At 41.3% G+C, this 13,203-nt stretch overlaps 1 protein-coding gene across 2 annotated transcripts; it reads left to right on the top strand.

Moving 5' to 3' along the window:
- Window positions 1-3,942: 3,942 nt before the first annotated feature.
- Window positions 3,943-11,347, top strand: ebag9 (estrogen receptor binding site associated antigen 9). Of its 2 annotated transcripts, none has more exons than XM_063880190.1 (7): window positions 3,943-4,138; window positions 4,743-4,837; window positions 5,643-5,724; window positions 5,917-6,072; window positions 6,706-6,816; window positions 7,811-7,902; window positions 10,254-11,347. In XM_063880190.1, the coding sequence occupies exons 2-7, from the start codon at window positions 4,755-4,757 to the stop codon at window positions 10,369-10,371; spliced, it is 642 nt and encodes a 213-aa protein (XP_063736260.1). In that variant the 5' UTR covers window positions 3,943-4,138; window positions 4,743-4,754; the 3' UTR covers window positions 10,372-11,347. The 2 variants fall into 2 exon arrangements, with proteins under 2 accessions (XP_063736260.1, XP_063736259.1); XM_063880189.1 differs by having other exon boundaries at window positions 3,944-4,275.
- The last annotated feature ends 1,856 nt before the right edge of the window (window positions 11,348-13,203 follow it).

The raw sequence follows: 13,203 nt of genomic DNA, 5'->3' as shown, positions 1-13,203 counted from the left end.
CACAATATTATTATTTCTATCCGTACGTTAAAGAGGCGTTGTCGCAAACTTGGTCTTTTCAGGAGGCGTAATCAGACCGACATAGACCAAGTGATAGCCTTCATGCAGGAGGAACTGAGGGGAAATGGCCAGATGCAGGGGTATCGTTGGCTGCACCTTCGAGCAGTTCAGAGGGGATTGGTAGTCTCGCAAGAAACAGTAAGGCAGATCATCAAAGCACTTGATCCACACGGGGTAGAAATGAGACGGGCCCATCGTCTGAGGCGGCGTCTGTATACAACCCGCGGGCCTAATGCACTTTGGCATATGGATTCATATGACAAATTGAAGCCTTGGGATTTGCATCAACGGGTGCATCGATGGCTACAGTCGTTATGTCTTATGGATGGAGGCTTACACCACCAATAATGATCCCAAAGTCATTGCTTCCTACTACCTCCAGTGTGTTGAGCGTGTTGGGGGCTGTCCAGAGCGGCTGCGAGCTGACAGGGGCACTGAGAACGGTCACGTTGAGGGCATGCAAAACTTCCTAAGAAGAGAACACGGCGATGCATTTGCCGGCGAAAAGAGCTTCCTGTACGGCCGCAGCACTGCAAATCAGCGCATCGAATCCTGGTGGGGTATGGGGTATTTTGGATGAGCCTTTTCAAATTGGTGCAAGATGCTGGTCACTGCTCCGGGGATTTTGTGGATAAGAGTCTCATGCAATTTTGCTTCCTCGAACTAGTTCAGGTAGGTTATATGTGCATCAAGACAATAATTCTCCACACACACACACACACACACACACACACACACACACACACACACACACACACACACACACACACACACACACACACACACACACACACACACACACACACACACAGGCAATATAGGCCATAAAAAACCCTTGGCTACTACTTTGCATGGAGGTAATCAAAACACTGCTCATGTGTCATATTGTAAAAATACACAGTAAATGATTTTGATGTATCGTCATTGACAAAATCAGATGATCATGTAGACTAATTAAGCACTATCCATTGTCTTGCAGAAAGAGCTGGACGATGTTGTACGGACATGGAATTCTCATCGAATCAGACCAGTTCCATCCAGGGGTGACTCTGGGGGTCGCCCAGTCCTACTCTACACAGCACCACAGATTTTTGGTGGAGAGGACAGACTGAAGTTGTTTGATCAAGAGGAAATCGACCTTTGCAAGGAGGAGTGCAGACCCAAGGGTCAATTGCCTTGTGATGAAGATGTCTTTGATCTGTCAGTGTTGCTGATGCAGGAAAATGGATGGGACACTCCTAAAGATGCGTTTGATGCTGCTGAACTGTACACACTGTTACGAGAGGAGATACGAAATAATTTTTGAGGACTGACTGCCATCTCCTCTGCCTCCACTGCTGTGCCCATCACCACCGTCTCGGCTGCTGTGCCCATCTCCTCTGCCTCCACTGCTGTGCCCATCTCCACCACAAACAGCATTATCCATACTGAATGTAAACTACATAGAATATGTTGTAATGTTTTATTTTATGCTGCTTGATGATGTATATAAATTGTATAAAATGTACATAGTATGCCTATAAATTAAAATGTCTGTCACATTAAATTGCATGCTTTTCCAAAATGCCCTTGTATTTTGTTCATGTGGTCCTTTTTAAGACTCAGCTATATTTATTCATCAGTATGATCTCAGCTTTTGTTGGAAGTGACAATAACCTGAACTAAAAAGATTTAAAACAAACATGAAGTACTTCAGAAGTAAGACTTTATAGGATATGGCTATATAATGTTTAGAATGTGACATAGTAGCCCTGCACCACAGAATAAGAACAATTGTATTATCAAATGGAGTATAAGCATTAGCAATATTAATATATCAGAGTATGTAACTCCGTCATCATGGGGTGTACTGACAGGCAACAGGAGACAGAGTAAAGGGTGCTTGACAAGTCTTTTGAGTGGTGTACCCAAAAACCATCTTCAGGTAAATGTTGGTAAGATCTGACCTAAGATTTTCATCTGTGGAGTTGATGTGGAAGTTGTGCACTCCTACAAATACCTTGGTGTGCACTTAGATGAGAGACTGGTGTGGTCTAGGATTACAGAGGCCCCTTATAAGAAGGGGTGGAGCGATCTGTATTTTCTACTAGTTAAAATCCTTTAATGTCTGCAGTAACCTGCTACAAATGTGCTATCAGGCAGTGACATGTAGTGGTGGTGTGAAAGCAAAATACACCAACAAACTGTACAAGCTGATCAGGAAGGCCTGCTCAGTCATTGGTGGAGCAATTCAACTGGACTCAGTGGGGATGCCTCCGGAGAAATGGATACTGGACAAGCTGAACATTCTAATCCACTGATTGGCAAGTCTGTTGAGCTGAAGAGTACCTTTACTGGGTGATTTCCTCTAAGTGTTTTGACTAGAAGATACTGTTCTTTTCTACCAGCAGTGATGAGGCTGTACAACTCATCTCTTTATCACCCTCAGAAACTAACTTGACATATTTTATTTTTATCTATCTTACTTTTGTTTGATTTTGCACTGGACAGTGCTGTTGTGACACGCTGCTTACCCTGCCACAGACCTCACAGCATGCCATCACTGAATAACAATGTAAGTGACAAATAAAATCACTGACTTCTTAAATGGTTTCGAAAGCGTTTACTTAAAACTCATTTTACTTATTGTTTTCAATGTACTCAAGTACACTGAGCAGCTCAAGTTCCAACAAACAACACATAGGCCTATTGTGTTCAAACAGCACATAGGCCTACACCATATAAAACATGACAGCTTTACAAAAATACAAAAAAGTACAAATACAAAAAAATGCATACAACAAATGTTATGTAGTGCTAGAGAACAGTATACATAAAAGTATAGATCAATATTTCAAGAGGAATAACTTTCAAATGCATGTAGAAACATTTATGACCAATATGCATGTGACAAGCCAAAACATACAAATCTCAGTCAGACTCAAATACATAGGCCTAAACACAAATTGTGTTCAATGAACACATAGCCTAAACTGTATAAAACATGAGTGCAATTATACAATTGGCTGTATAATAAAAAAAACAGCTGAAGTGCTAGAGAACATAAACATATATGTTACAGAATTAACGTTTCAGGTAGCAGCATTTTCAAAGCCCTGTAAAAACATCCCTGAGCTATATGCATGTGACAGGGCAAAACATCAGAAGCCTAGACAATGTCCATAACACAGATGTTGCTGTCCAAAACAGCATTGAATTCTGATCTAAAATCTGGGAAGTTATCGTAACTATCTGACACCTCCAGCACAAATGCACATGTGTGGCCAATAGGCCTCCTGGAGAAGTCTGACATTTTTTCTCGAAAATTCTGACTTTTTTTCTCAGATATTTAAAAAATATTTTCTCTTCATGTGGCCCTAATACTCTTCCGTATATATGCACATAAGCTACAATGTGGAAAGGGCAATGAAAATCGTGAGTCCCGAGCGCCTCCGAAATACACCATTACATTTTTCTTAAAGGTGTGTTGCTCTGTTTTTCTGACGCATCTTCCCAAATGCATGATGTGGTGGACAGTTCAGGCCATTCCTTTGATCTAAATACGAAGGTGAAGTGCAACTCCAGTGCTGTATACCTAAGTAGAAATTGAGGTAGTTGTTGTTAACATTATCTCAAAGCAAATAGGCTTTCATGTACTTTTAGTGAAACTGTGGTTGCGATACTTTATAGTAACTGAGTTTGTTGTTGTTTTAACTGTGGAATTACGACTTATAGTTGAGTAATAGCACAACCACTACTGTAAATACATTGGAATACGTAAACAATATTTATGCAGAAATTAAAAGGTTTATAATCAGGGATTTCTCCATGGAATTAACTCGATCGAGGCTCTATAAATAACGAGTTTAGTTTTGTCCTTAATTTCCTACAGTGCCTGAACGCAGCAGTAACACGCTGCACTTCCCTGTTCCTGCTCCTCCCAGCTCAAAGATGGCAGCCATGGGACAGAGACTAGAGACGACACGAATTTAGGAGTTTTGTCGTGAAACCTCATTGAGGTGTCCGGCTGTTACATGCGTGGTTTTAACATGACAGCGGTATAACTCTTCTCTGCCAATAGGTTGTTATACGAAGACAGGTAAAGGTTTCAGGGATATCATGTTTTCCTGTGGGCTAAGCTAGCAAGCAACGGTTAGCAAATAAATGAACTTGCCTCTTCTACCATACAAGAAGAAAGCAGCCGCTCTGCACACTGTGTATTGACATTATTGCAAGGTGAGCTTTTAGCATGATGCTAATACGCTTAAAAAGCAACATTACAAGTCGTAATTCTGATACATTATGCCGTATAAATATTGACAGAGTGTGTGTCTAACGTTAACCTTACCTCCGTGTGTTGTATGGCGATTTATTGCGTGTCAAACAACAGTTTAAATGTGACAATGTAATGTCTATTATTTGTGTACTTATTCTATTGTTATCATTGGAATAGCATCCAATACGTGTCCGTTTATTCACATACAAATAGCATTTAAATAAGAGTTTACTGATGAGATTCTGAATAATATGACTGGTTATCTAAAAAATGATTCCTCTTCAACTATTCTTAATAAGATGCTACACGTCTTATGTATTGGTCTACTGGAGCTGTTGCTCTACATCCTGGTACTTTGGAGCAATACTACTCATGTTCTTTTTTGTTCAACTAAACGATGATATTTTCTCTTCCTTTTTTCAACCAGCCCAATTTCATCATGGCCATCACTCAGTTCCGTCTCTTCAAGATCTGCACATGTCTAGCCAGCTTCCTTTCTTTCTTTAAAAGGTTGATATGCAGGTAAGCGCAACTGAGCAACGGCCATTACACCTCTGGAAACATTGTGAATGCACTGCTTTGCTTAATGGCAAACCTATACGTCCAAAAAGCTAAAAAAACCTTTGAGAAATGAGCCGTATATATTGCTACATTATGAACATATCTGAGTATTCAAATAGTCTTGTTTAACAAAGTCACTTCCAACCACCATGAAAGACTTGAATTATTTTAGTGGAAGACAGGCGAGGTCTTTGCTAGTCAGTTGGTCACGTGCATGCTGATTTATTAATGAAATGTAGTAGTAAGGGTCTCAATCCAGTGCTTAATTCTAATCAGGAGGTCTTCAGGGGAAACAAAAAAGTGACAGAGGCATCAAGATTCAACCTTGCCTCAAGCCCATTGGACTACGCCTCAGCCTTAAAAAGATAACAAATCATAATTGTCATCACAAAAATTGATTTGATCTACATTTATTTTTTGGAGTATTGCCTATAATCACTCAAAATCCGCAGAGGGAGGAGCGTAGAAACAGCTGTTTAGAGCTGAAACTTTGTTTATGATATCTGCTTTGTTTCACTAAGGTCTGCACCGCACACACTTTTTAAGCCTCTCACTGTTCTGGTGCACAAATGTGTCATTTCTTTGCAGTTGTCATGTATTATTTTAGTTTCCAAATCATCCTGGTTTTGTGCCAGAACAAAGGCAGTCTAAAACCTTGCTTATCTACTCTAAAGTTATCGGACCATAGTGTTTGATAACAATGTATTACCATTTCTGTTATTTCCATGATTTGAATTGGCTTATTTTCATTCTATTAACTTTGCAGGACTGGAAGAGGCCGCAAGCTCAGTGGTGATCAAATAACTCTCCCGACAACAGTGGACTTTTCATCATCGGTACCAAAACAGGTCAGTATTGTGTCCCTGAATATCACCTGCACTGAGTTGTTTACATCCTAGCATTCAATATTTGGATAGGCAAATTACACATCGGATGACTCATTCTAATATCGCATTTCCCTATGCATACATTCTGCACAAACTCCTGCACTTGACTTCCAGGTATGCGTTTGACAGGGTTTTATTGTTTCCTCCGCACAGCCGGAGATTGAAGAATGGAGCTCCTGGGATGAAGATGGTCCTACTAGCATTAAGATCGAAGGTGGCAACGGAAACATTTCACCTACACCCAACGACATAGACGAAGAGCCCGACTACTTCAAAGACATGACTCCCACCATCAGGAAAACACAGAAGGTATTCTCACACACTGCAGATTATCTCTCTCTGGCATTTCATTGTAGCTTAAAATTGAAAGAATGTTGCAGTAAAGCGATGCTCCACACATTTTAGGAATATGATTGCTTTGCTATCTTTTAATATTTCATCACATATTTAATTCAGACACTAATCCTCGGTGTTATCCTTTACCTTGCCTCGGGATAACCTTTTCAGAATTGCTGCAAATTATCTGAGATATTTATAATGTATGTACATCATATACTGTAGATGTGTATATTTTTCACGTTTAATACTAAAACTCACAATTATACTTATTATACATTCCTTTACTTTTTATTGTCCAATACAATATCCACATTTATAACTTTAACTTTATTTGTGTAAATATTGTCTTTTTGTTGCATATTTTTCCTTTAAATTCAAATGCTTATTTCAAATATTATCATTTTATTTGACTAAAATGGTGCAACTGTTGCGTAACCCTCGTTTTAAAATTCTGAATCAGATAAAATGTCAAAGTATGACCTAGAGAATCTGTTAATGTTTTAATTCAGTCAAATTGTTATTTAAAAGCTACTAAATGTGTGTTGGGATTGTAGAAGTGCTGCGGCGGTAGTTTCAGCTCCTGTCTGTGTGTTCATGTTGCAGATAGTGCTGAAGAAAAGGGAGCCTTTGAACTACCTGGTGCCTGATGGCTCAGCAGGTTTCTCCAGCAGACTGGCAGCCTCTCAGGATATGATGTCCTTCAATCCTCCCTCAGTAAGATACACCTTTAAAGCATCAGGCGGGTTTTCCGTTCCCCTTAAATCCAGGATACTTTTTCACCTTGCAGCGTTTAACTGTAGAGTGTAACATGTATGCTAGAAATAATCAAATCACAAAGCGCACATGAAAACAAGCTTGAGACGTATGCGTTATGACGTGCAGTTCAGGGTCAATCACAAACTCCTCTCCTATGACGCCTGCACTGTGGATTGTTCAGTCATTGCAGTAGTCCCTCTGAATCCCAAAACATGCCGGGTTGTTTTGAAAGGTGTGTTCTCTTTTGAAACTAAATTCCAGCATTTATCATAGCCGGAAACAGAATAATTAAATGTTTTCAAATATCTAAGTTTAGCAAATCTTAGCTGAACATAAGAAGAATCCATCGAAATCACTTTGAATGATGTCTGTATGCACTCACTAGGGAAGTCAAGAATGACTGCTAAGGGCAACGTGTGAAACTCGGACTGAACTGCTGCTTGTGTACACACAGCAGAGTAGGGGACAAAAGACATTGTAGAAATGTCAATAGTTTCAAATGTATAGCACACAGACCCTATCTCCATTATATAAATTATATATCTTCTATTTAATATTTCTGGAATTATATCTGTGTAATACAGCAGGAAGAAAAGTGATTCCGTCCAAGCTTTTTAAATGCTTCGACTCAGTATGCTTGAATTGATGGTAATAATTCATATTCACTCATCAGTAAAATGGTTCTGCTCAGAAGCGATGATGTTGGCAAGCCTCAATATGTTGTTGTGGGAGGTTGATCCATAGACATTATCGTGCCGTTTCCAAAGAGTGCAGGATATAATCGCAGTGAGAAACAGACCACTGAGTCGGAACGTGACAAGAGCAAAAAAAAGTCCCAAAACAACTTGTTAAAGGGTAAATCAATAAACTAGGACATTTGAAATCCAGAATACATTTCTAGTTCAGAGGTACGTGGTTATGTGGATTATAATTGTGAACTCACCTTGTGCAGGCTGAACTGGGAGAAATGGACAACTGGCAGGAGGACGCAAACGCCTGGGAGGACGAGTCCAACGCTGCCTGGGAAGCGGAGGAGGTGCTCAGGTAAAGAATGTTAACTACCGTAATTTCCGGACTATTAAGCGCACTTGAATATAAGCCGCACCCACTGAATTTTTTTAAAATATGTATTTTGTACATAAATAAGCCGCACATGTCTATAAGCCGCAGGTGCCTACCGGTACATTGAAACAAATGAACTTTACACAGGCTTTAACGAAACACGGCTTGGAACAAAAATAAATAGGCCTTTAAACGAAACAAGGTATATCATACTCTCAATTCCCATTTAAGATGGTTGACAAATCCTTTTGATACTTGGATGTGGTCACGAGTAGATCTATCCAAGACTTGTTTGAATTGAACTTTAAACCTGTATTTGAGCGTACAGTAATGATTTTGGCCGGTTGTCACATCTCCCTTTATCCCTGGCAGGGACGGTTAATGCTGTTAAAATGAATATTCTCCCCAATTTCGTTGTTCTTTTTCTTTTCTTTTTTACACGGCTTGTAACAAAAATAAAAGAAATAGCAGTAAACAGTAGCCTACCAAGAAAGTCATTGGTCACTATCTTCCTCCTCCTGTGCACTGAAACCACTGAAGTCATCTCCTTCGGTGTCGGAGTTGAATAGCCTCAGAATTGCTTCATCCGATGTTGGATCGTCTTCATTGTCGCTCTCGTCACTTTCATCCAGAGGCAAATTCCCCGCTGAGCTCAAGCTGCCCTCTTCAACACGCAGCAGTCCAGCCTTTCGAAACCCGTTGATGATAGTGGATTTTTTGATAATGCTCCACGCTGTCAGGACCCACTGGCAGACTTGACCATAAGTTGCTCTTCGCATGCGGCCCGTTTTAGTGAAGGATTTCTCCCCACTTGTCATCCAAGCCTCCTACTGAACACGGAGCGCCACCTTGAATGCACGATTTATACTGATGTCGAGTGGCTACAAATACTTTGTTGTGCTCCCAGGAATCACAGCTGGAATTGAGTTTGTCCTCTTGATGGCTTCTTTCACAGAATCTGTTATGTGGGCCCTCATGCTGTCCAACACGAGCAAAGTCTTGTTCTTGTGAAAGAATCCTCCCGGTCGCTTGCCGTAACACTCCGTATGCCATTCATGCATAGGCCTTCCGTCATCCATCCTTTCTTGTTGACTTTCACAACAATTCCTCTCGAGAATTTTTCTTTTGGCATCGTCATGCGTTTAAAAATCAACATCGGTGGAAGCTTTTCTCCCGATGCCGTGCAGCTCAGAACACAGGTGTAGTGCGTTTTTTCATGCCCAGTTTTTCAGCGTGACTGATGATTCGCCTTTCCTGTTGACAGTTTCGAGGCAGGTCAAACGTCAGAGGAACCTCATCCATATTTATGATGTCGTGCGGGCCGATGGAATGCTCCGCTATCTTTGCATCAGTGAATTTGCGGAAGTTTGAAACGTTTTCCTCGTAGTCGGGAGGGAGCTGCTGACACAGACTCGTTTGTACCCTGATGGACAGGCCTTAAAGTCTCATAAATCTTAGACACCACGATGGTCCAACTCTAAAATCCTCAAACTTCAATGCAGGTGGCAATTGTTTTGGCTTTCAGTCGGATCTGCACAGTTGAAACACCTCGGCCGTCTGCTCTCTGTGTGTTGATCCAGTGTTCAAGCTCATTTTCTAGTTCGGGCCATCTGCTTTTCTTCCCTCTGAAAGCTTTTGTTGTCTTTTTGAGTTAGTTCCTCACGCTGCTGTTTCCAACGTCTTATCATCGACTCATTAAGGCCAAGCTCCCGTGCAGCAGCTCTATTTCCTTTTCCAACTGCCAGATCGATCGCCTTCAACTTGAAAGCTGCGTCATATGCATTTCTCCGTGTCTTTGCCATGATGAGGGTGACAAAATGACTACCGTAATCAGAATGATGGGAAGTTTGAGCATGCTCGATTTACGTCACATTATGTGACGGTGCTCAGTTTTTTGTCTATTTTTTTTCAAAATCCCATTTTGGCGCATGAAACTTGTGAAAGCGGGAAAAATCCATAAATTAGTCATTGTATAAGCCGCGAGGTTCAAAGCGTGGGAAAAAAGTAGCGGCTTATAGTCCGGAAATGACGGTAACTCTCACAGCAGAGAGCTCAAGAGCAGTACCCCTCCATTTACTCGTTCCTTGGACCATTGTGCAAAATGACGATTTTTTTGGTTCGTTATTTGCATGTTTATATTTCTATTTCCATTTCTAACGTCATTTTTCTACTGGAGTGACGTAGTTTCACACATTAGCCAGCAGGTGACAGTGTATGCTCTTACTTTTTTTATAAACCCAAGAGCAAGAACCAGGATTTTGTGTTCCCTGCTGACCGAGCTTCTTTTGATGTGCATAGTAATGACATTGCTCTTGTTCCTTTTTCTTTAACAGACAACAGAAGATGGCTGAGAGGGAAAAGCGGACCATGGAGCAGCAGAGGAAGAAGCTGGAGAAAGACGCTCAGAGGATGATGAAGAAGGAGCAGAAGATTGCCGTCAAGCTCTCGTAACATTTTAGAAACGCTCAATTTTGAGCCAAAAAAGGGATAGGGAGGGAGGGGGGTGAGGCAAAGACACTGAATCAATCGTCACTCTGTCTTTAAAGTCATCGTACCGACCAGGATAACATCCCTACTTAGCAAACTATCCTCCACCCCGTCTCCACCAGCAGCCATTTTAGTCTGTTTCCCAGTCGCAGCAGTATAAAACGCATCGTTCTCCAGGGCAGAAAACACACCTGGTGTTCTCCCCTCTTCATGTGGCTAAGGTCATTTAAAGGAAAGCTGTATTTATACATCCCAGGTCATCCTAGGTTAAACGTTAGATACAGCTTTAGAAGGCACCATTTAGATTCTGGTTAAACCTGTCGGGTAGCGTAGAAAAATGTTTTTCTTTTCTCAAGGAACATTTGTAAATAAACAGGTATCTGTCCTACCTTTTTGAAGCTCAAACGGGGAGTACACTTCCCTTTCTTTGGTCTTATTTATAACCTCAAAAGGACAAGTGTAATTAATTTTAAGCATCACTGAACACCGGTGACTGCTCATGGTTTGCTTGATTATTGTGTTTTTATATTTATGTCTTTCATTGTCTTGATTCTTTTTTTTTTGTTTCTAATGAATGTTGCTTGATATCTCACCCTGTGCTGTATGGCCCTGCGTACACTGGACATCTGCAATAAAAGGAAGATTTTCAGAATGAATAAGAATAATTGACCATAGAATATAGCCCAACTTTAATGTCAGCTGTGGGTTCCTATGGTAATCTCATGGCTACTGATCTGCCAAATTTCCCTTGGTTTGTCAGCTTTTGATCTAGAAGAAACATTTCCAGTGATCACTGCAATGCTTTGATATTTTTCCAGGGGGTGTGAAAATGTTACTTTGCTCTTAAAAACTGGATACTGTCACCATCACAGTGTAATCTCAGACTGTTTACCTTGGCCTATTAAGAAGATTAAAATAATAAATGTGTGCTTTTTTCTCATCTGAAAATATAAGTCTCACTGTTGACTGAGCACCTTTTTATCCATCCATCCATCCACCATCCATCCATCCATCCATCCATCCACCCACCCACCATCCATGTTCTCCCACTTTTCTGTCAGGGTCGCGGAGGTAACAGCTCGTGCAGAGAGCCCCAAACTTTCCTTTCCCTGGCCACATCAACCAGCTCTGACTGGGGGATTCCAAGGCGCTCCCAGGCCAGCGAAGAGATATAATCCCTCCACCTGGTCCTAGGTCTACCCCTCAGTCTCTTGCCAGCTGGACGTGCCTGGAACACCTCCCTAGGGAGGCGCCCAGGAGGCATCCTCACTAGGTGCCCGAACCACCTCAACTGGCTCCTTTCAACGTGAAGGAGCAGCGGTTCTACTCCGAGTCCCTCCCGGATGACTGAACTTCTCACCTTATCCCTAAGGGAGATGCCAGCCACCCTGCGGAGAAATCCCATTTCGGCCGCTTGTATCTGCGATCTCGTTCTTTCGGTCATGACCCATCCTTCATGACCATAGGTGAGGGTAGGAACGAAAATGCCCCGGTAGACAGAGAGCTTTGCCTTCTGGCTCAGCTCTCTTTTCGTCACAACGGTGCGGTAAAGCGACTGCAGTACCGCACCCACTGCTCCGATTCTCCGTCCCATCTCACGCTCCATTGTTCCCTCACTCGAGAACAAGACCCCGAGATACTTGAACTCCTTCACTTGGGGTAAGGCTTCATTCCCTACCTGGAGCACCTTTTTATGCATTATTATAATCACAGTACCAGCCTGTGTGCTGTTGTCATGGAAACATTAAAAGGTGAAGGCCTTTTTGCAAATGGTAATGTTTGGACATAGATTATGTCCCTGGTCTCTGATGCTTGATGAAGGTGGACACATTTGTATACTGAATATTTGAACATTAGAAATGCGCTGCAGGCTCTTCAATGCGTATAAAGAAACACTGGGTTGATGTCTAGCAATGATTCAAAGATACTCGGATTCTGCCAAAATGTAAATCCTTAAATGAGTGATGCATGATCAAGTTTTAAGGAAAAGTAGCCCAACAAGATTAAAACCATACAGATCTTAAACGATGAGATATTTATGGATTGTTTTAGTGTGAGCTGCAGAGACTTGTTGATAAAGATCTCTATAACGGATCTAAGTGGCACTTGACCTATGATGAAATTGCCAATACATTTAATTTGGATGAATGCATCCTTCAGCGCGGTGATACCGTTAGCCAGAGTAGTTCCTATTCTCCTCCCAAGAAGGCCTGGAGATTATCTTGATGAACTTGGTCATAATTTCTGTAAAGAGACATTGCTGTTGGTTCTTTTTTAGAATAGAATATCTTTACAGCTGATATGTCTTACACTTGGAAACTCACTCCAAAAATACATAATATGATGAAAAGCACCACAGGTAACTGGACTTTTCGCTGAACCTGTCCCATTAAGAATTTGATTGAAGCCTTTTTTAAATTTATAATGGGATTCAACAAACAAACTGATTTGGTGTTGACTTAAGAAATGCACTTTTTCCCTGAAAGAAGATGCATGCTGTTATGCTTTTTCTTTTGCACATTTGTGTTTCCCAAAAGTGAATCACATAGAACCCTTTTGTTTCTCACCCATTTCTTCTTCTCAATTAATTTCATGACCTGTGTTCAAAGAATTGTCATGATGGAAAACTAATGACCACAAACCTGCAGTACCGCTTCCACTGCTCTGATTCCCCGGCCCATCTCATGCTCCATTGAGCCCTCACTGGAGAACAAGACCCCGAGATACTTGAACTTGGGGTAAGGGATCATTCCCTACCCCAGGTGCACAGCATTATACGCATTGTAAAATGTAGAG

Source organism: Eleginops maclovinus, chromosome 3, assembly GCF_036324505.1.
Source record: "Eleginops maclovinus isolate JMC-PN-2008 ecotype Puerto Natales chromosome 3, JC_Emac_rtc_rv5, whole genome shotgun sequence".
NCBI classification, from domain to species: domain Eukaryota; kingdom Metazoa; phylum Chordata; class Actinopteri; order Perciformes; family Eleginopidae; genus Eleginops; species Eleginops maclovinus.
This window is presented reverse-complemented; position numbering and strand designations above follow the sequence as displayed.